Source organism: Plectropomus leopardus, chromosome 2 (assembly GCF_008729295.1).
Source record: "Plectropomus leopardus isolate mb chromosome 2, YSFRI_Pleo_2.0, whole genome shotgun sequence".
NCBI classification, from domain to species: domain Eukaryota; kingdom Metazoa; phylum Chordata; class Actinopteri; order Perciformes; family Serranidae; genus Plectropomus; species Plectropomus leopardus.
The window spans coordinates 13,795,440-13,817,336 of record NC_056464.1 but is presented as its reverse complement, the minus strand read 5'-3'; the positions used below and the strand labels follow the sequence as shown (position 1 = coordinate 13,817,336).

At 38.5% G+C, this 21,897-nt stretch overlaps 1 protein-coding gene across 1 annotated transcript; it reads right to left on the bottom strand.

The window, feature by feature from the left end:
* Nucleotides 1–2: 2 nt before the first annotated feature.
* On the bottom strand, nucleotides 3–21,854 carry stx18 (syntaxin 18). Its single transcript, XM_042506131.1, is given in 12 exon segments — nucleotides 3–1,539; nucleotides 1,634–1,714; nucleotides 1,808–1,877; nucleotides 3,010–3,068; nucleotides 3,493–3,584; nucleotides 5,150–5,241; nucleotides 5,336–5,402; nucleotides 5,627–5,704; nucleotides 5,887–6,002; nucleotides 8,970–9,037; nucleotides 21,640–21,812; nucleotides 21,815–21,854. Coding segments are annotated over 12 exon segments (1,032 nt in total). The 3' UTR covers nucleotides 3–1,443.
* Between the last annotated feature and the right edge of the window lie 43 nt (nucleotides 21,855–21,897).

The window sequence follows — 21,897 nt, the reverse complement described above, 5'->3', positions numbered from 1 at the left end:
TGCATATAGTGCTGTTAAGGAGTTTTTAGTATTTGATGCATCAAGTCTTTTTAACCAGCATTAATGATTGTCTCCATTCATTTGAACCCTGTGAACACCATGTGCTTTTCTTTGCTGGCCACTTAATGGTTACTTTTCATACATTTTATGCTACTGTATTGAATGTTTTTGCATTGCTAGTGAAGACACTGTATTGTACAATGCTTTGCATTGATTAATGTCACCATGGATGGCTGTTGGCAGCTGTCACTAGACTTAGGTTGCTGTAGTGGAACAATCTGACAGTAGTCGCTTGTCCTGTTGCTTTTTTCTGTGTTTGTCATTTAACTTAAACTGTCACAAATTATGTACCTTTTTCAAACAATGTAACGATTACCATTGAAGTGCATTTGCTACATAAAAATGTTAAATGAAAAACTGAAATAAAGTGCCCACATTTCACACCCAGGTCCAAGTGGAATCTTTACATGAACTATTTCTGGAGTAAATCTTGTCAGTAATGCTCAAACTCCCTCAGTGCAGAAAATAAATACAGTTAACTGCTCCGGCTCTCTTGAGTTAAGATCAAAGAAAAATCTCAAAGCGCTGTAATACTTTAACTAGGATATAGGTTAATCCTAATAAAGAGATTAGCAGAAATATCAGGAGGCTGTGTGAATCAAACCTCCTGTCGGCAGCCTCTCTTCTTTTGCTGACATGAACCAAGGCAGGCCGTGCCTTTCTGGCTTTCTGCTGCTCTTGATGTTATCTGAAAGCTTGACATAAATACGAGAAGTATTAACTGTTATAAAATGGAGTAAGGAAAGATGACACTGAACTGAATTAAGACTATTGCTTAGTTTTACTAGAATGTGAGTGGTGTGTCAGGACATTTCTGCTCTGATAGATATCAAATAAATTGCTCCGCTGCTCATAATTGCCTGCAAAGCAAAATAGTCATCAGCATTTGACAGTGAAGTATAATTTATATGTCACTGAGATATACAAGTTTATAAATCTATTCAAACGGTGTACTTGAGACAGCAAGTGAATGTAATGTCTTCGTCTGTTCCAAACGGGATCAGAAATCAATTATTTCAGTCAGTTAGACAAGAAAAGTGGCTGCCAGTCAAATGCTCTTTTAGCTGTGGAGAAAGACTCACTGTCCAACCATACACACACTTAAAGTGGACACAGTGCTCTACACAAAGCTCGCCTCCGCAGGAGTGCTTTCACACAATGAAGCTGCCCTGGACGAACATTAATAGATAGTTAGCATTAGGCAAGAACGAAATGCGATCTCCGCTTATGAATGCTTATGAAGAACACTTTGTACACCAGGTCCAGCGTGGTTAACTGTACTTTCAGTCTCAGTGTTGTCATCACGTCCTCATGAGATAACCAATATGTGCCGAGCCAGATGGTTTCCTGTCGTACATTTATAGTCCATGTTGGGTGATCGTGCTAGCTGTCGTACCAGTCCAGGAAGAGAAGAGAGAAAGAGCACATGACCAGGAAGAACAGGATCCATACCCGGAAGCCAGCGTTGTTTTTGATTGCCTTGTGATATAAGTAAACAAAATGACATTTCACTGATCAGTGAAACATAATACAAAGCATGAATAGAACACGCAGAAATGATCAGTGATGTTACCTCTCGTATATCTTCATTGCCTTCTTTGACGTTTTCTGTAGCGCCCACGACCAGCTGATGAATACTGTCTATCTCTGTTTCCTGTCACAGAAAGTGAGGTGGACACTGAATTTATGTACAGCTTCTTCACAAATGAAGTGTCTGAGTGAATGATGTGGATGGAACTCAGCTCACTTGTTGCAGGACTTTTTCAGCAAAGATCTCCTGCAGTCGAGAGATCTCCACCACCTTCCCCTCGATTTGCCTGACGTACATGAAAGGAATGCATGAAATATCCCATAAAAATAACATGCCTGGCATATTTAGTTCATCCCGAATCAAAAATACATATTTTCCTCTTAAAGCTTTACTTACTCACTTTATTTACCAGTCTAAAGTGTTTTAATGTCTCTATATTTTCTCAAATATAATGGAACTAGTTGGCACTCTCCTTTTGTTGCTCAAAGTGCTAATAAATAAATAAATAAAATAATTGAAAAACTCAACAACAATGTCTGTCCAGAAATCATGACCCGGTTACTTTAGATAATCGACAGCCCTTGTTTTGAGCAGTTTCATGTGGGAACTATTTTTTCTCTACCGAACTACAGCAACCATCTGTACCCCTGCACAGGAGGAGGGGTGCATCAACTCGTGCTAAGTGAAGTAGCAGTAAATGCATGCTTCCCTCTGTATGGTGATACCTGAAACTGCTCACAACAAGGTCTGTGGATTATCTTGGCTAACTGGGTCATGTTCTCCGGTAAGAGACATAGCTTTTTAGTGCTTCAAATTATTTTTTTTTTGGCAATTTAAGCACCACACACTGAGTGCCTTCTAGTTCCATTATATTGGAGAGAGGGCACACATCTCTACGGCCAATATCTCCAACACTCAGCAACTCACACCAAACTGATAAATGGCATTACAGCTAAGAGGAAAAACAAGTATTTTAGATTTGGGCAAAAAATGTCCCTTTAAGCACTTCCAGATTGCATTAGTATGATGTGGCAGATCATTTTCACCTCAGGACCATATTTGCTCAGTCTGAAACAAACATGATTTTCTCTGGTTACCACTGTAACAATTTAATCTGTGAACAACTATGTCCCTGGGTCATTTCAATCCATGTGGGTAGACATCTAGTATTTAAATAACTGTTATCTTGCTCTTGGCATTTCATCGCTAGGGTGCTATAATTTAGTGGGAGGGGAAGTGACATATTGTGTGACATATTCACACAAGAGGGTCTCTGGATTACCAGTTCCCCCATAAATAATTTTACCATGATTCACAATACCAATGTGTAAACAGAATGGAATTACTGACATCCTCTGGTAACAGTCATGTTGTTCAAATTTAAAGATAAAGTGACAAGTATACTGAGTGTGACTCACCTCACTTCATCCACCAGGCTGTTCATCTCGCTCACGAGTCTCTGGTTCTCCTGCTCAAACTAGACAGAAAAACATAATAATAAAACATCCATGATGCTCATGTAGATGTCACACATCCAATCTGTGTCACTAAAAGTTGGATTTTGCTTTATTATCTGATCCAGAAACCTTCAAAGAGTACTATCTACCAAAAAAGCTGAATTATCCTGACTGTGTACTTTTGTAAGAAAATACCTGACTACTGTGTGTTATTTTTATTATGACAAATAACTCAAAAGTCCAAATGAGGCCCTGATAAATTGAATGACTTCTTCCAGGAAGCCTCCCCAGTAAAGCAGTGGATGTGTGCTTATTTGAGTCTCTGCGCATTTAGATGTTGTCTAAATATAGCTGCACTTTCATGAGCCATGCATGAATCAGACAAATCTACATACTGTATACTGTATAAAATGAATAATGAATAATGATGTATGAGGGGCCCACCATCTGGATCTCCTCAGGAGAGAGCTCGTCCTCCACTCGGCCCTCCTCCCACAGGTTGACAGGGTTGTCCAGGACCTCTGACTTGCCCTTCTCTGCAGGAAGGAAAAGTAAAAACTCATCTATTTGCAAAACTCATAAAATTACACCTATTCTCAATATTGACATGTGCACAAACACATTAGAGTAGCACAGGAGTTTTATTTTGGCAAAATTAATGACATTTCCATCTTAAATCAATGCAGAAAAGGCCCATAAAAACACACCAGAATGCAAAAAGGTGTCTTATACTCAGAATTTTCTGGCAAAGTAGCCCAAACCCCCAGTTTTGTATGTGCCACCCAATGTTGAAATGAAACCTACACCCTTGATTTTCATGGTATAGTTCTGACAACTGCAGGTTGTAGCAGCACACAGGGGTTAAATGTGAGCGAATATGAAGTGCGGTGATTAATCATTATTATGATGCATTCTATGGAGAGGAGTGCAGAGGGACTGCATCAAGTAGGAAAATATTATTGCTGTCTGGGAGGTTCAGAGTCGCAAGATGACAATATACAGCACAACTAATATGGAGTCAAAGACAAATGATGAGCCTTGTGGTCATGTTATGTTGTCATGTTCTTGCCATGATATGTTTTTTTCAGCTTGAAACAGTAATCGCATTAACAAATGTGATTGCAATTAAGTACATTCTTTGTAAAATTTGTAAAACAAAAGTCAATTTAAAAAATGCCACATTTGTTTTGGTGCCTTCAGTTTGTTTCTCTTGACTGATAATAAGGTTGAGGGTGCAGAGTCTTTAAGCAGTGCTCATGGTTCACTAAATCCTGTTAACAAGATTATACAGACAATTAGCTTTTTGACTCTCTACTATCAAATTTAACCAAATTGTCAGACTTAAGATGTAGCACATTAAAATGCCATTAAAACTCAATTTTGAAGTGAACAGTGTGACGCTAATGTTGCCAGTAAAGTTGAAACAAAGTTAACACACACACAGCTGTCGCCTTGTGAAAAGCTGGTGTTTTTGGATAAAAATATGGATGGAGAATGGGAACTTTCATCTCAAGATTTGCCTCACTGAACAGTGAAGTACATTTCTACATGTTAACAGCTCCCGTCCCACCTTGTGGTTTGGATTTTATGAACCTGCAGAATTACCAGTTAATGGCTGTGATTCAATCAAAGTACCCACAGTGAATCACCTGGCATAATGAGGCTGTGTGGCAGCAAGGCACTTTTTAAATTAGAGGCTGCAGATGAGACACAAAGATGTGTCCTGCTGCCTTCAGAGTGCTGTAGAAATGTAAATCATGAAGCATTTTATACAATGTAAAGACAGTCGTAGATAATATACAGACTGCTAGCTAAGATCCTTTTAAAACGGTATTTTTGACCGAATGTAAGGAAGTTAATTTGAAGTGTGTCTTAGGTTACAGTGCATTTCTGTCACTAGTCCCACATGTTCTGGATGTGCACAGAATGCAAAGAGAAGTGCACTTCACAGGGCACAGAAATAGCTAAATACACAAAAATACCAAACCATCAGAGGACAAGTCATGGTCAGTAAAGCACGAACATGTTGTGGCAGGGTTGCTTGTACCAGTCTTTGTTCCGCCACAGAAATAGAGGCCAGTGTCTCAGGGGACTCACTTACCAGAACTCTCCTCCTTGACAGTCTTCTCCTCCGTGGGCTCCACCTCCAGCGTTTTCTCCACCCTTATGTGGTGCTCTGGTGCCAGTCTGGACCTGAAACCACAGAGCACAGGGTCATGTGAATCAGAGGTTACTTTCTAAAGCAAAGCAATAATAAATGTTGTGAACGATTGATGCAAATACTCACAGTCTCTTCTTATCTACCATTCTCTTGACCCTGATTGCTCTCTGCTCAGAGTACAGCTTACATACTCCTTAAAAAACAATCAAGATATGCATGATGTTACCATGTAGTCCTGTTTGCTAAAATACTGGCTCAGTGATTTCAGGAATGCAGTGTCAGTAGCTCATGTTGAAACCAATGTTACCAGCCTGCTGGGCTCCAAAAGACAAACAAATGGATGCATACAAAACAGTCCACAGAGGCCACAGTATAAGACATGTGCTCTCTGAAGTGTAATGAGCTGCATGAACTCACCTTTCAGGTACATTTCAATGAGGTCCAGCACTGCCCCTCTGTGCTCTTTTACCTGGGCTGACGTCACCTGCTTCTCTGCTACGGTGACAACAATAACACATCCATTTATATAAGACCAACTCCAGTTTTCACCACTTGTATCTTAAATGTGTGCTGCTCAACGCAAGACAAAACCAGCATCACCTTAGAGAAAGTTTTCTTTTACTTTCAATAAAATTTGTAAACCAATTCATGTGCTGCACAGTAAAACAAGCACACACCTTCATTTCGAAGCTGCTTGATGGCCTCAGAGCAGGTCCTCATGAAGATCTGAGCATCCTGGTCAATCTGGTCTCGTTCATTGTCCGTCATCCGGGTAATATCTGATGATATAAGACTGTAAAACACACAGGAACAATTACAGTATGTTTCAATACTTAGTTGGCATTTATCAAAAGCTAAACATGTTATTGATATGCAAACGCAGACTGTTAAGAGCTCAGCTTTATTACAGGTGACCTTTTAAATGACAGATTCTTCTCCTCCCTTATGTATGTCTACTGTCAACAACTTTTTGAACTCTATACATTTCCAAATTCAGCATTATACGGGGCAGAGACCTACAGTATCCCAGCATGCACTGGGCAGCTAGCAGGGTCTCTGGGTCAACAACCTGAAACATTCAGCTTCCTACAACGGGCGAGTTACGAGTTTCAAATTCACCTGAACTCATGTTTTATTACTCTGAATGGAAATCAAAATGATCTAACCTGCACAAACACAAAGAGAACATGAAACTGTACACAGAAATGACCGTGTGCTCTTTTCATTTCTAGACCGCGTGCCTCCTCATCTCCTCTTTCCTCCATCTCAAAATCAATCTTAGCGTGCCATCTTAAAGGATGCCACAACTCCTCAAAACGCATCTAAAGGACAGAGGAGCCTTGCCGATGTAGTTATGAGTGAAGATACGCACAAGTGTATCCATTGTAGAAGTCTTTTTGGCACCCTGACTTATAAAAGCAGCCTTTATTTCCCAAGAACAATTCCCTTAGGACACATAATTCAATCTTGAATCTTGAAAAGAGGCATGACACGCAGCTGCTACATTGTAAATTGAGTCAAAAGTAAATATAGGTTGTCATGAACACTTTTGCACTCATCTGATGGAGATAATAAAATACAGCGGTAGGCTTTAACAAAACGATGGACAGCTGATGCAGCTGTGCCACATTTCATATTTAATTGTTGTCACTTAAAATGATGGCTCGACTCCTCACTCAAGCAAAAAAGAGACACAAGGTTTTCTTCTTTGCCTCCTCCGCTTACATCTCAGGTGGCAGGGACTTAGACATGAGGAGAGGAGGCGAGGAGAGGAACTGAGGATGTACAAACTGAGAAATGGGAAGAGGGACATGATTGTGAGTCAAACACAGGACCTTGCTGTCAGGCAGTTATGTGTAGTTGAGACTTTATGTCTCCCTCTGGTGGGCTTCTGAGACACAATAACACTCTATTGATTAGTACGTACAGTATACATACATAACACATGTAAGGATCTGGTGACGCCTCTGTTCTGGTGTTAAAGTGGATTTTAAGTGGTTAGATTTAATTCTGAATTAGCTTGATTTTTTAATCAAAGTAATTGCGAAAATCATGAACACAAAACATGAAATGAATATAAAATCCTACCAGTACTGAGTTAATTTACAGAAAATGATGATAAGCTATTTAGATTATTTATCCATTTTTAAGTCATTTTTCAAACAAAAATGCCACACATTTTCTTCTATATCTTCAAGGTTTCTGGACCGTTGGTTGTGCATAACCACTTATAATAGTTGTAGAACATTAATAAGTGCTTATAAAGAATAATAAAGAGCCAATATGCCACTAATATGCATGCTAATAAGCAACTGGTTAATGATGATTGAGTGTAACAACAAAAAGTGTTTATAACGTGTTTTATAACCATTTATTTTAAAAAGATGTAACATTAATCTCTAGGAAATTGTAATTGACATTTGTCATTTCTTTCTGAGGGAAAAATAATTGAGAGGATAATTAAGAAACAACCATTAGTTGCAGCCTATAAAGGGCACAAACATGAAAGAATAAAGATGCAGTGATAAATGTAAATAAAAGTGAATAAAACATAAAAGTAGTCCTTTACTATATTTATGGGGACCTAGAAAATAATAATTATATAACATATTACATAAATAACATGATACATTAAGTAGGCGATTTGTTAATTTGCTTGCTGCATTTAAATAATTGCTACATATGATGAGACTGAGGCTACTGAATTTGAATTGTATCTCACTCACTCGGGACGCAGTGTTTATTGGAATGTGCAGATCTGATTGGCTGAGTAGCATCACATGAGATGATTTATGGCTTGTAATTGGTCTGTGTTTCCGAGCTACGAAACCAGCGCTTCAAAATGCTGCCATGCCACTTAAAATGGAAACATCAATATTTAACACTTCAAAATAATTTATTTAATGTAGGTCTGGGTCCAGATAGGACGATGTCACGGTCCGGACCCAGGGAATGGCGAGGGATTTTAACAAGGGGGATGCATTTAGGTCATTTTGTTAACAAGCGGAGGACGTCCCCCTCTTGTTCCCCTTGAAAATTGCCTGTAATTCTCAACAACTCAACAGCAGCCTAAATAAGACTGGTCTTTAACTTCAGCCAGACGTGGTCTAAAATAATGACCAGCTAACTAATTCTTTAAACTTTTGGAAATGAAGTCAGTATAGTCTATAATTATTTTGTCAGGCAGAGTGCGAAGGAAAAAGGAAGCTGATAAGAAAATTGGAAGACAGGAAATTCTAATGATGAGGCCGACGACAGACAAACGTGCCACCGATGGCTTCTTGATGGATTTTCCGACCGCTAAATACTGCTACACTCTACCCACTGATATCTGTAATGTTCGGTTAAGGTATTCTGGGGAGGGTTTATCAACAAACCTAACAAAACAGGGCTGCTCTACACACACCTACAGAACACAGAGGGGGCCTTGAAGGGAGGAAGGCCTGGATTAGCCCCAGGGCGTGATTTGTTCTTCACTTGGTTGCAGCTCAATTATTCCAGACAATTAGACTGGAGAACTGCCGCTACAGACCACCCTACTCGCTGCTGACCTTGTGCCAGCAGACAGCGCCTGCAGCACACACATACACACTGACTGGAGACATGTTTGACGGTACCTTTGACTAGCCCTGACTCCTGACCTTCTCTGAATATTGTCAGAATCAAAGTCTCTTCGCAGGCCTCCCCTGCAGCCTTGAGGGGTTTTACCGCTGCTGTTGTTGATTGTAGTGGATTACTGCGACTGTTTGGCGAGGCTTACCTTCCGGCGCTCACATAATCTTTCCTGTGCTGTAGCAGAAAGTCTTTGAGCTTGGTGATGTTCGTGATCTGCCAAGATAAAGTGAGAAAGACGCATTACTTGATTACCTTCATGTCAATGAGTCTCTTTAAATGCTTCGCCTCGGTTGCTCAAATACGTTAACCGTGTCAACACGGCTTAAGAAAGAGTTTTTTGATGTGTACCAGGAAACTATTTTCTCCCGACTACATTTAGACAGAGCCAGAGCAAATGTATAATTTTGCGTTTATTGGATGTGACAGGCGACCAGCGTCTGTCTATCTCTGTGAAGTCTCAATATTTGCTTTTGACAATTCATCAAGTCTGGGACATTCAAAAATCAAACCTGCAATTTCCTCGTCAAACAGCCCTCATAAATAAAACCATGAGCGGCTGCATACAGAGCACTGACAGAGCCATCTCTAATAAGCTTTAAATTCATGATGTGTTACTATTTATCACCGAGAAAATGTCCAAGTGTATGTGTGCACAGGCAAACCAGAGGAAACTTGGTTCAATCCAATATTTGCTCCAGTAATTCAGTCAAATATTAAAAAAGACCAAATTGCTTCCCTGTCCACAGAGCTCTGCTGGCAGGGTACAAGTGGCTGTGAATGCGCACACAGTGGGCTCTGTTAGATTCAGAAGAAGACAGACTTTAGACAAGCTAAGGATTGAAAAATGACACAATGAGTTTGACTGTGACAGCGACCCCAGAGCGTGGGAGATTATTTTGATAGCATAACCACGCTGTCTTCAGCCTTCAGCTTTTTCGCTCTAACAACCTCAATTATCAAATTGCCTTGGCTGTAAGGGGGTAACCTGGCACCAGCAGTCTAATAATGCCTCTAAACATTCATTCCCAGCGTCACGGTGACCTAAAGCAGTGTTTTATTTGAGCTGACGTTTGAAAAATGACAAGTTTTTCAACACAGAAAAAAGGTGTCAAGATAAACAGAGCTGAGCAATTTGTTAGAAACCTAAAAGTCCTCCTTTGGTTTAGAAGGTAATTCAGTGACGTATGACACCGCTGCAGGGCACAGACTCCGGCAAGGGCTGTTAAGGCAAGCCGACCCTTGTAATAATACAATTATTTGAGGTCAAGAGTTAATTGTTGTTCAGAGCAGTTGGGCTTAGAGTGGGGCTCAACAGAAAAGAGAACCTTTCTTATGGTTCAAAGTCCTTCTAAACATTGTCTGTTTTGTTCTGTCTTACTGAATGAGGAGACTTTGAAGTGAGCTCCTGCGAGATTGATAGGATTTTCCAAAACTACGACCATTAAAGCTTTAATCAATACGCTGCTTTTTAGAATCTCTAAATACTGTTGGTTGGAAAGGATGGCCCGTCTTTTTGTTTTAGAAAGTTAGCAGTCGAGCTGCATAATATAATGTTTTTTTTCTTTGTCATAACAATGTCAATTTCCGAGATAAACACATCGTGAAAGACTGAAAATTGCACTCAGCCAGTTGAAAGAGAGAAATCAGAAGAAAACTGCGCTTGAACTGTACTTGTTCTTTTTTTATTGGTGCCCTTTTGTGTTCAGTTCAATGTCCAATTTGTTCAATATAAGAAGGTAAATAATTTTCTTCCTTTTAATTAAAAAACAATTTGTTGTGTTTTAGCAGTGTACTGAAAATGGCAGAAAGTCAGAACTCAAAGTACACTTTAATTTCTGTTTATCACAGGTAATATTGATAAATTCAACAATGTTATAGCACATTGCATATTTTTCCATCATATCGTGCAGCACCAGTTAGCAGCAATGATTTCTTATATTTAAGTTGTAGTTTTTTTAAAAATGCAATATGGTTTATTGTAGTAGTCTTAATATGTGCTTCATTTATAGTCTTTGGGGATAATTTTGAGTAATGTTTCATCAAGGAATATTAGATCTCATCTCTTAGATGATGCCCTTAAGTCAAATGAGAAGTATTCAACTGATCTAGAGCTGAAACAATTAGTCACTAACCAATAAATCAGCTGGCCAAAACTTAAATCAGCAACTGTTTTAATAAAAAGTCATTTTTACGCAAAAATAGCAATAAAACTTACTGGCTTCAGCTTTACAAAAGTGAATATTTTCTATTTTTTTAGACTTTTTAGACAAGACATTTAATGACACTCTGGGTATTTTTTTGTTTTTGTTGCTATTTTCATAAAGTCTTTTTTCTTTTTTTTTGGTTTATTTTCTTTTCCTGTTACACATGTTTTGTTTTGTATATGCAAGACTGGAAGATGGTTGTAAAATAACAGTGTTTTGAAATCCCATATGGGATGGGTCTGAAAAGGCGTAACACCAAACACTGATGTCTTTTGTTAGACTCCTGTTAACGTATTTATTTAATCTTTGAATGACGCACATTTTGTTTAAGCCTCTAAGTGCTAATGATGTGGCAGATTGAGGATTGTCATGATGTGATCTTATTAAATCTCTGGCTCCTCAATCTCAAGTAAAATCCTCTCTGGTGGTAAATGGTTATTTATAACCTCGAAAACCGCTGTGGAAGCACATTTTTGAGTTTCAGTAATTCTCAGTTTTGAGGCCTGCCACAAAGTGGAAAATATAACCTCTTACATGGCATGACTAATTTATCTTTTAACTACAAACTACATTTTCTGCTTGCAATTAGCACTTGGCGTCAGCCTTTTATTTATGTACAAACTATATTTGCCTGCTGATCTCTGTGCATGGTGCTGCACCTTTTTGACCAGCAGGCAGTGCTAAATCCACAGCATTGAAACATGCCGAATCAGACAAGAAGTGAGTTGGAGGTGTGTGTGTGTGTGTGTGTGTGTGTGTGTGTGTGTGTGTGCGCGTTTGTGTGTAGTGGGGGTGCCGGGGAGTGTCAAGAGTGCTGCTCTGGGGGTTGAGCTGTCTCCTGTGTGTATACATTGGAGCTCGGATTCCCAGCACAACCTCAAGGGTTTGCAGGGGGTCAGAGGGATCAATTGCTCTTGTAACTTAAGACCCTAAAGAGCAAGTAATTCCTCAACAATAAGGAAGGGGGTGGCCTTGTGCATGAGGCTCACGGTATATATGTGTATGTAGCTATATGTGTGTGTGCGTGCATACGTGCAGCCGCCATAGGTGTGTGCGAGGCGGAGCTCGCAGCAAAAGCAGAAGGAGACAGTCTGCCGGGCTACATCTAATCTCGTCATCATCAAAGGCCCCCACTTTACCTCCTCACTTTCTCCTTCCCCCTGTTTCCCTCCAGCCCAGATTGAGCCCAAACAAACCATCAGGGGGGATTATTATGAGGAAGAAAAGAGAAAAGGCTTAGCTAGCAGATTTCTTAGTGAGCTTGGATGGCTCTTTGTTTTGTTAAATCCAGGTAACTGACAGAATTTGATGATGACTGCCCTGCTTTGGTTTAAGTCCCTGTGTGTCCTGACCGAGGGCTATCCGCACTGACGCCATGCCATGTTGTGTTTAGGTATGCGGGCCTGATACAAAGAGGATGCTTCAGCGGAGAAGACTCTGGCGCATGCTGATTTTATTATCATGTTTATGTCTGACTCTCAAATGGGTTCAGTTTTGTCTTCTTATGTCTAATCGCAGAAAGAACGTTTTAGTCAGCTCTATAAGCAAACAAAAAAGTACCATCAAAGAAAACTTTTAAGATTATTTATGAACAGGGTCTCTGACCTTTTTTGTATGTGCTAAAGTTGAATTAGTGTGTTTTGATTTTAACAGGATAATTAAAAGCAAAATAAACAGCGCTTGTATACGTCTTGGTGTGTTTGTTCAGTTTTTATCATGCGGGTCAGATCACGCACAAATACCAAATGTCAACTTAAAACAAAAATCAGTGGAGATATTGTATGCTGCACAAAGTATTAAGCTGAGACTAGTGTTGTCACAATACTGGAATTTCTCATTTTAATGCAATCAATAAACATTACAGCAACATATATCGTGAGACTGTGATTAATTACCTTTATTTTAACTGAAAATCTGCAAAGGAAAAGTGTTCATCTCACTTTAATCACTTTTACAGCAGCAAAATGTAACTAATGGAATGAAAAAGAAATTCAACTGATTATTCTAGTGGGATATCAAGAGTTTAATTTACATTTGCAAAATAAATAAATACATTTAATATAACTAAAAATTATATAATAAAAAACCTATACTTGGCGTCTGTGTATCAACACAATATTCCAAAGTAAAATATCACGGTACTATGCTGAAGCTGCACACACCTTTGATCTACAGTGGGAAGGCGCCTCTTCAAACACTGTCAGTGCATCATCAAGTAATTTCATCTGTGTGTGCACGCAGGTGAATGGGTTGTTTCAGGTCAGCAGTTTCTGTTTTGTTTTAATTACTTTTAACATAAATATGCAAATTAATAAATATGGCTATTGCAGTCATGACAGTTTAGAAAATGTCAAATGTTGATAATTGTGGCTTCAGCCATTTGGAATGATGTACAATTCATTATAGTGGACATCTGATATAAAGTAGTTAATATTAAAAAATATAATATAATACATTCACAAAGACTGTTGGTCAGGGACAAGGGCATTTAAAGAAAAAAAAACAGGATTGGTGAAAATCGTAATAATCCCATATCATATTGCAGAAAATAAAATATGTGCAAAATTATGACTAAACAACAAACATGACAACTTTTCCTCTCTGTATCATGATAATAAATTGCTGAAGATGTAAAGCATTACATAAATATTATTATTATTATCATCGTTAACAATGACTTTTAAAGGAATGAAAACATTGTTTTTTGTTGTTGTCTGAAAAAACTCTTTATTATAACTGAAACTTTAAACGTTTTTTCAATAGAAGTTTGTGTAAAAAGTCTGACAGGCAGTCAAAAAAGAAAGAAGATGTGCACACACAGGTAAGAATCTACTTTTTTTCAATACTGTATGTACACAATATGATAACCATCAATTTTCATACCACAGTATATATGGTTTCAAGGTATATAGCTGCAACCCTAAATTTAAAAATTGAAGGCAGAAGTTAGATGACTGCTCCAACGACAAAAATCAGAGGTTATATTGCATGTAAAAAAATCTGCATCTGATACAGCATGATGTCTTGAATAAAGCCATAATATTTGAGCAATGGAGAAAGCAACTGACAAAGCAACTTTGCTGAGAAAGCAAAGTGTGTACGCCAGGAACCAGCAGATATTTCAGCTGTGTGGATCACAAACAGTAACAGTATTGTGATATTCAACAAACAAACATAGAAACAGAACTCATAGAGTTGCACCTCTGAGGCAGGACCATAGTAACTCAGCCTGACTTTGAAAAATATCTGTTTCTGTTGACCTTTGCCTAAAACGACGCTTTTCATCTGCTGAAGATGAATGGTGACCACAACTGGAAAGTAAACAATATGTTTACTCTTGGTTAAACAACATTATCTGCTTGAGTTTCACTCGATGCATTCAATATCGATGTGAAATGACGTTACATAATTAATACACCATGTCTTATTGCGCTAACGTCTCAATCTAGAAAAAAAAAGAGCATTAGTCTCTACATAGAGGGGCACACATCTGTTGTAGTTTCACGGCTCAGAGTCTCTGTGTTTTGAAGTGTCAGGGTCAAGTATGGAGACTGCTGTCATCCGCAGTGGTAGTATTTCAGTGATTGTAAATCACAATAACTACGATTGTCTAATGACAAAGCTTGACAACATTCTTCAAACAGCGTCAACAGCTGCTGCCTCAGCCTCGCTACATGTTTAAATGTTTAAACTGAGCCTCGTCTATTGAGCTCAACATTACTTTTGTTCCGCTTAAACTATTTAGTCTGCAAAGTATCTGGTGTCCATCTCATGATTTACAGTTTGACATACATCTGTAAATCTGCGTTTTAACCACTTTTTCCTCTTTTATTTTCATTTTCATGAATCATGCAAAAGCACTTTGTTGCACGCAGTGAAACAAAATCAAGATTGTGCTCAGGCCTGACAGCAGATGCCTCAAAATTCAATTTGCCTGGCTCTCATGGAAAAACAGTGCAGAGATTAGGCCAACTGGTAAAGAGACCATTTAGCAGCGCGTTCATCTCAGGGTGATCCCTGCAAATCACTTCCCCATGCCTAAAGTCCTGACTGAGTATAAACCCGGCTTTGACAGCTGTACGGAGCATGCTTTTACCTCTGTGCCTATATGTTTGTGGCTTGATGAGTGTACAAATGATAGAGGCAAAGGTTTTAAGTGTCATAGGACTGAAAAGATTTTTCAGCTTTTTCCCACCAAGCTGTGTTTTGTGAAAATGATTGTAAACTTCCATTGAACTCACAATATAATCAGCCCCTGCAGGATGTTGTGACATTGCTATCCCAGCAGTTAATGCAGATTCAACCAATCCCTTTGAATCTTGCGCGACCTTGCAATTATCTGCCAATTTTACCAATAACTGTAGTTTTCCATGAGTTTCACCGGTCATAGCTGTCCCCCATATAACTTTCTTGTATCTGGTTGTGAAAAAGCAGGAATGTTCAATACGAACGTCTCACATTTACCAACAAAAACGACTGTTTATGTCTGCGGAAGTAATTTCTCGGGTGTTCTGAACAAAAGCTGGGATTGACGGTTTTCACTTTGTGCAACACTGTAGTTGAACACAAACAATATTGATGAACCATTTCGTACTGCAAAACCCTGGCTGAGAGGAGTGGGCAACACACAAGACAAATCACCAAATCTGTTGCAAATGCTGAAAGAGTCAAGGTGAGCTGGATTAAATACGCATGGTTATTGCTAAAATAAGAGTAGTTTAAATAAAAAACTCAGAACAAAAAAAAAGATTCCATAATCATTGCAACATGCTTTGCGATTTCTTAAAAGTTACCGTGATATCATACAACCATTCTAAAAAAAAAAACCCTGCAAAATCCTGCAGGATCCATATAATGAAACTGTAATCACTCCTCTCTTGAGACAATAAAATATCAAAATCAAGATTCAGCCTTTTGTTTAGAATATGAATGAGTGCTTTTTACTCTCTTAAATATTTTTTGGACCTGTGCGAGGCTATTTTGTGAATGCGTATGAAGTAGGTCAGTTTTAGCTCCAGGACTTAAACGCTGTGCTTGTACCATAAATGTTTTAACTTCGTTACTTGACTAACAATAACTTCTATTTTAAGAAGGGGCCTGGCAAAATATTCAAGACAACAGTGCAGTTTATTCCCTGAATGATTGACATTATTACCATCTCATAAATGTAATCGCTGTATACCATCTGCTGCTGTGGTTGTTCACTATGACCAACATGACTTATTAAACGCAAAAGATCTGCCAATATGCTCCAGTTTCACCTGAATTACAACACCAATAGAATCATAAAAATGATCCTACAAACCATTTCAAAGTTTGGTCTCCATGTCAGAGGGTGCCCTTACTGATTTGACATATCCCAGTGTATTAAATTGGGAAAATATTTAACTTTCATGTTCACAATCAGACATTATTTGGACAGATACAGTCCAGAAACTTAACTTTGATGACTTTCCAAATGTTTAAAAAACATTTTGGAAACTTGATCACCACTAACAAAAATATAAAGTAAACCAGATTCTAAACTAAATGTTTTGAGAATATGCAAGCATACAATTTCAATGTGAAAGTTGTCATAGGGAAGAGCCCCCCCCCCTACCAGCACAACATACTTTTAAGTGCTGGCTGATGGCCACACTTTTCAGGGTTTCTAAGAAAACACTGTGAGAAGGAGCCAATTTTGGAATACCAATACTAAAGGCGCAGTGGGGAGCCAAGCACTATTTTCTACACACAATTTAACAATTTTAAAGTGACCTCCTCCATTTAAATTGGAGAAGGGCAGCATGCTGCGGAGAGAGACGAGGTGAGCGGTGAAACGGAGATCACAGTGCCCCAAACCGACCCCTATGAGGTAAAAGATTCCCCTGACCAAACCCCACCCTGTAAACACTGGCCCTCTTATTAGTCAATCAAGCCTTTTTTTCATTGCCTTGAAAGAAGCTACATTTCCTTTCTCGTTGAGCTGCTTTCTGAGTGGGAAAAAGCCTCATAGGACCACTGTGTATTTGTCAACTTTGATGTTTTCCTTCTATTTTTGTGAAGCTTCAGTGGGAACTTGGAGAGTTATGCATGTCTTGAAGGGCACCCACATCTGTTGTGCATTAGGTGCCGGCCGTCAACATTGTTACTGGGGACCTAATTTAATATTTTCTCTGTTTTGATCTTCCACCTTTAATCACTGGCTCTTGGGAGGATCGGCTTTCCCCAAGAAATTGTTCGAGAGCCGAAAGAAAATGTTATTGCAGCGTGTTTATGGAATCATACATGTGAACAGGGGACTCGCGCAAAAAAATGCTGCCTATGTCAGGCCGTACAGAGAAGAATGGATGGTTGAGTTGCGGGTGAAAACCGCGACATAACTGTAAGCAGTCAGGACATTCCAAACTCGCAATTTCAATTTCTACAAAAGCTGCGTCGCCGAGATGGTTTGAGATTATATCTGCAGCGTGAGGGAGACAGAGGTGGGGGGTGGGGGAGGGCACCACAGGATAGGTTTGGGTTTCTTTGAATCAGCACCACTGCTTTTATTAAACCACCATTTCTAATATCAGTGTAAGAGAACATAACAAAAACCTGGTTGTGCAGAGCTGCTCATGTTTGCCTCAGTCTGATGGTTGGAGACATCAGGTACGACTTAAAGTCCTGACTCCCCGAGGGAAACGTAAAGTGGTTCTTCAAGGTGCCTTTGAAGAGGTTTGCGTTCACGATATTCATGTCAGGCCAAGGACTTCTGGCTCTAGAAAGAGCAGTCATGACATGGAGCGAAGCCTTTTAGCTGCCAATGATGCATCTCCTACTGCCAACAACTGATGATGTCTCCGTACCTCAATGGAAGAATAAAATTTGAGATGTTTTGTGAGGTTTCCTGTACTAATTAAACGCCAGTGTTGCATCTCCTGCTGCCAAGTTTTTAAAGTCAGTGTCATGACAAGAGATTCAAAACAACTTTTCTTCACCAAAATATTTAAAGCTACATGAAATTTCCCCAATTAGATGAAGATTAGGACATAGTGAACAAAGTCTTTCAAGAGAGATCAAAATGTCCTGGCTGACAATATAATTACAACCTACAATTGAATATTTGTCTGAGACTGAACTCCTGTTTTAATTAGTTCAGGACATTAGAAGAAATTGTGCCATGTCTTTTCAATCTAAATTAAGTGAGGAGAATGCTCTTCACTGTATTTATGTTTCAGCTTCCCCAGCCCAAAGTCTAGATTGCATTGGGCAATTTTCTGGGTCGGTTCAAAGCCCAGGACCCAGGCCTGTCAGAGCTGGGGAAGCAGTGGCGCTCGGACCTGACAGTTGGCACCATATATTCTAGGCGCAGACCTGCTGGTTCTGGCCAATTGGCCAAATGTGAGCTTTTTTAACACTTTAGCTTTTGTCTTCCCAGATCTCAAGAAGAGCAGTCATTTATTAATTTTTTTTAGGAATAAATGACTGCTCTACCTCTTAAAATTATTTTAATCACGTAAAAAAAAGTTTTTATTTTTTTATTATGAGTGCATGTTATATCAGTAATCCATTTTCTCTGTATACAGTAGATGCCATTTTGGAAGTGATTTAAACTGACTAAAGTTGTAGTGTTTTTTTGCAGTCTTTTGCCCATACAGTATTTACCAATGTCTTCTTAAAAATAATAATTAATGATTATTGCTGGCAATTATTTGCTCATATTATTCTGGAATATATATATAAAACGATTAAGCAGGCATGTAACAAAGCCGACCGACAGGCCAGAAGACGACATCGCCACATTTGAGACGGACAATTTTGTTTGAACTATGTAGCAACATCAGTGCTCCAGTGCTTTGTGAGTGGGTTCAGAGATGAGCTACACAGACATGCAGCACTGGACAAAAAACATGTGTGACACATGAATCACATTTGCCAAAGATATATGAGTATGTGCCAAAAGGGTTAACATTGGATTAACTACAAAAACCGAATGACAACAGTTGTAAGACTTTTAATCTCAAGTCATGCCCCTTTGGCAACTGCAATTCACACCTTGATGCCATACGGTGGGCACCCTGCAAGTTGAGCTGGAGATACAGACGGAAGAGATGAAATGAAATGAAAACTTCATATCATAATTATAGTAACCAAAATTATCATAGTTATCTCTATTTCCGCAATATTGTTAAAATGTGCTGAAAAAAATGATGCACAGACTGAAATTATTTCGACACATTTTCTTTTAAAAGCAAAACAAAAAAAAAGAAAGATAGTCTGTCTATGAAATACTTGCTCAAATTTCTGTGTCACTGTAGATGAGGACAAGGGACCAGTAACATTACTGGGTTTGTCTGTTCCATTAAATAAGGGAAGAGCAAAACAAACCCACGTTGCAAACTGCACATGCATCTGAGAGACTGTCACTATCTTTGGTTGATACCGAACAATTTCTGCAGAGAGTTTTCAAAGCACAATAATCAAATCCCAGTTAATAGATGAAAAGTTTTTGAAAATGGTAACACTTACTGTTGAAGTTTTACCACAGTTTATCACACAGCCAGTAACCGTTTCATTCTGTTCATTTCAAAATTCAAGGAAAATTTGTTTTTTGTTTTTTTTTTCAGTAAAAAAAACACATTTACAAGGTGACAATAAACCTCTGACTTACTCAATAATATGATTCTGGTTTCTGGTGGTGCTCTAAAATTAATTAATATATAGTCAAAATCAAAAGGTTACTATTTCTTCTGTATAAAACCATAAAATTGTTTCTTGAACATGAAACAGTTCATTATATCATATACTGTTGGCCTTCACAAAGCCACGCTAGGTGGAAATTTGGTATATTGCATTTTGTCAGACTCCTTAAATACACGGAGCCAGCTTACAGCAAATACAATCTCACTGAATCTGAGGTGAGGTGCTAAAATCAATTTTAGCACCTAAAAATGACAATACTGGGGCATTTTAATGTATTCAATTATTTTGTACTCTGTGGTGTATAATACTATAGGGATCTAAAGGAGGATGCTTTCTTCAGAGCATCACAATAATGAGATGAGTAAGATTTATTACAGCTGACACATCCATTCTCTCCAACTAAACCTACACTGAACCCCATACGTGTTGGCCCATATGATTACTTCTACGATATTATAATAATTTTTCAGCTGCCAGAGATTTTGCTACACCTCTTATACCAAGATAGCTATGCCTTCAATATATTTTGGTCTACTTTTAAATCAATAAGACTGATTACTATTTGGCAACATGATTTTAAGATTTTAGCATCAATAAGAATCAAGCAAGAAAGCTTGGAGTTATTCTGGACTCAGATCTAAATTTCCACAGACACAGATCAGTAACTGCCTACTACCATTTAAAAACATTGCTATGTTCAGAGGAATAATGTCAAAGCAAGACTATGAAAGGCTCACCCACACTTTTATTTCCAATTAGATTATTGCAGCACCTGTTTGTTTGTACACCTTTTAAAACAAGCAACTTTAAGAATGCCACTAGTCCTGACAAAAACTAGAAAATATGACCACATTACTTCAATTCTAAAATCCTTACACAGGCTACCTGTCACTCAGAGAATTGATTTCAAAATCTCCCTGCTTGTCTATACATCACTCTGTGGCTCAGTGCCCAAATATATCTCTAACACACTTGTGACAAATGAGTTAGAATTAAACATGGTGAAGCAGCATTTTGTTATCATGCAGCACAGACCTAGAATAACCTCTAAGATGATGTTAAGCACGGCCCGACTCTGACTACTTTTATGTCAAGCAAAAAACATTCCTGTTTTACACTGCTTACTTCAATCTGTCACAACTGCAAACTTATTCTTACACTTTATTTTAAATCAATTTAAATTATATTTTTATATTTGCACCTCTTGTCAGAATTTTTGCTAAAATTTGACCCAAATTTGACTCATCTCTCTACTCATTTATTTTAAATCTCTACCCTGTATTATGTTTTATTTTTATTGCTCTTTAAGGAACTTTGAATTGCCCTGTTCTGCACTTTTGTTATTTTTTAATGATTTTTATTTCTAAAGTTATAAATTATTTTAATAATTAATATGACCCCTTATATCTAATCTCTTTACTCACTTATTGTAAACCTGTATCCTTTCTTATTTTTTTTTATATTTTATTGCTCTGTAAAGGTACTTTGAATTGCCCTGTCATATGAACTGTGCTATACAAAACGCTGCCTTCTCTTTCCAATAAGGTTTCTTGACTTGTAAGATATTTAATGAATGTGCTATATCAACAAAAAACATATACAGTGTGATAGAGGACTTATCCATATTGCCCACTCGTAACTCTAATTTAATTTACGTGGCATCCAATAAACTTGTATGATGACACTGCTAAGAGAGGCCTTGCTAGCTGTGACCAGCTGGTACACTTTGTACTAAACTCAAGCTTTTAGTTTTAATTTGAAAACACTAAACATGCCGGAGTATTACTTAGGTTGTTGTAGACATTTCCTGGACATACCGCCGCTTCTACAATACAGCATAAGCCACCATGTCGCTAAAACAGTCCACTATTTAGCTGTCATTACACGAAAAGTCAGTTTCTGACGATGCTAGCAAGTTAGCTTAAGTTAGCTCGAGGAAACACTCACCACTTCTTTCGCCTTCGGAGAAAAGCCACTCTTGGGTCTGCTCCTCTTGAAAATCTCATCTTTGGTAGAGTCAACGCATATTCCTATGGCCTTGTTCCTGGTTTTGACTGTCTTGACGCTGGCTTTGAACAGTAAAGTGATATCCACAGCCATGTCTGTGCAGCTGCAGCGCACCGCTGTAAACAAACTGACACGTCACCAGCTGACGACGTCATCGTGCTGCGACGCAGTGGATTTTCCCTGAGACGGAGAAGAAAG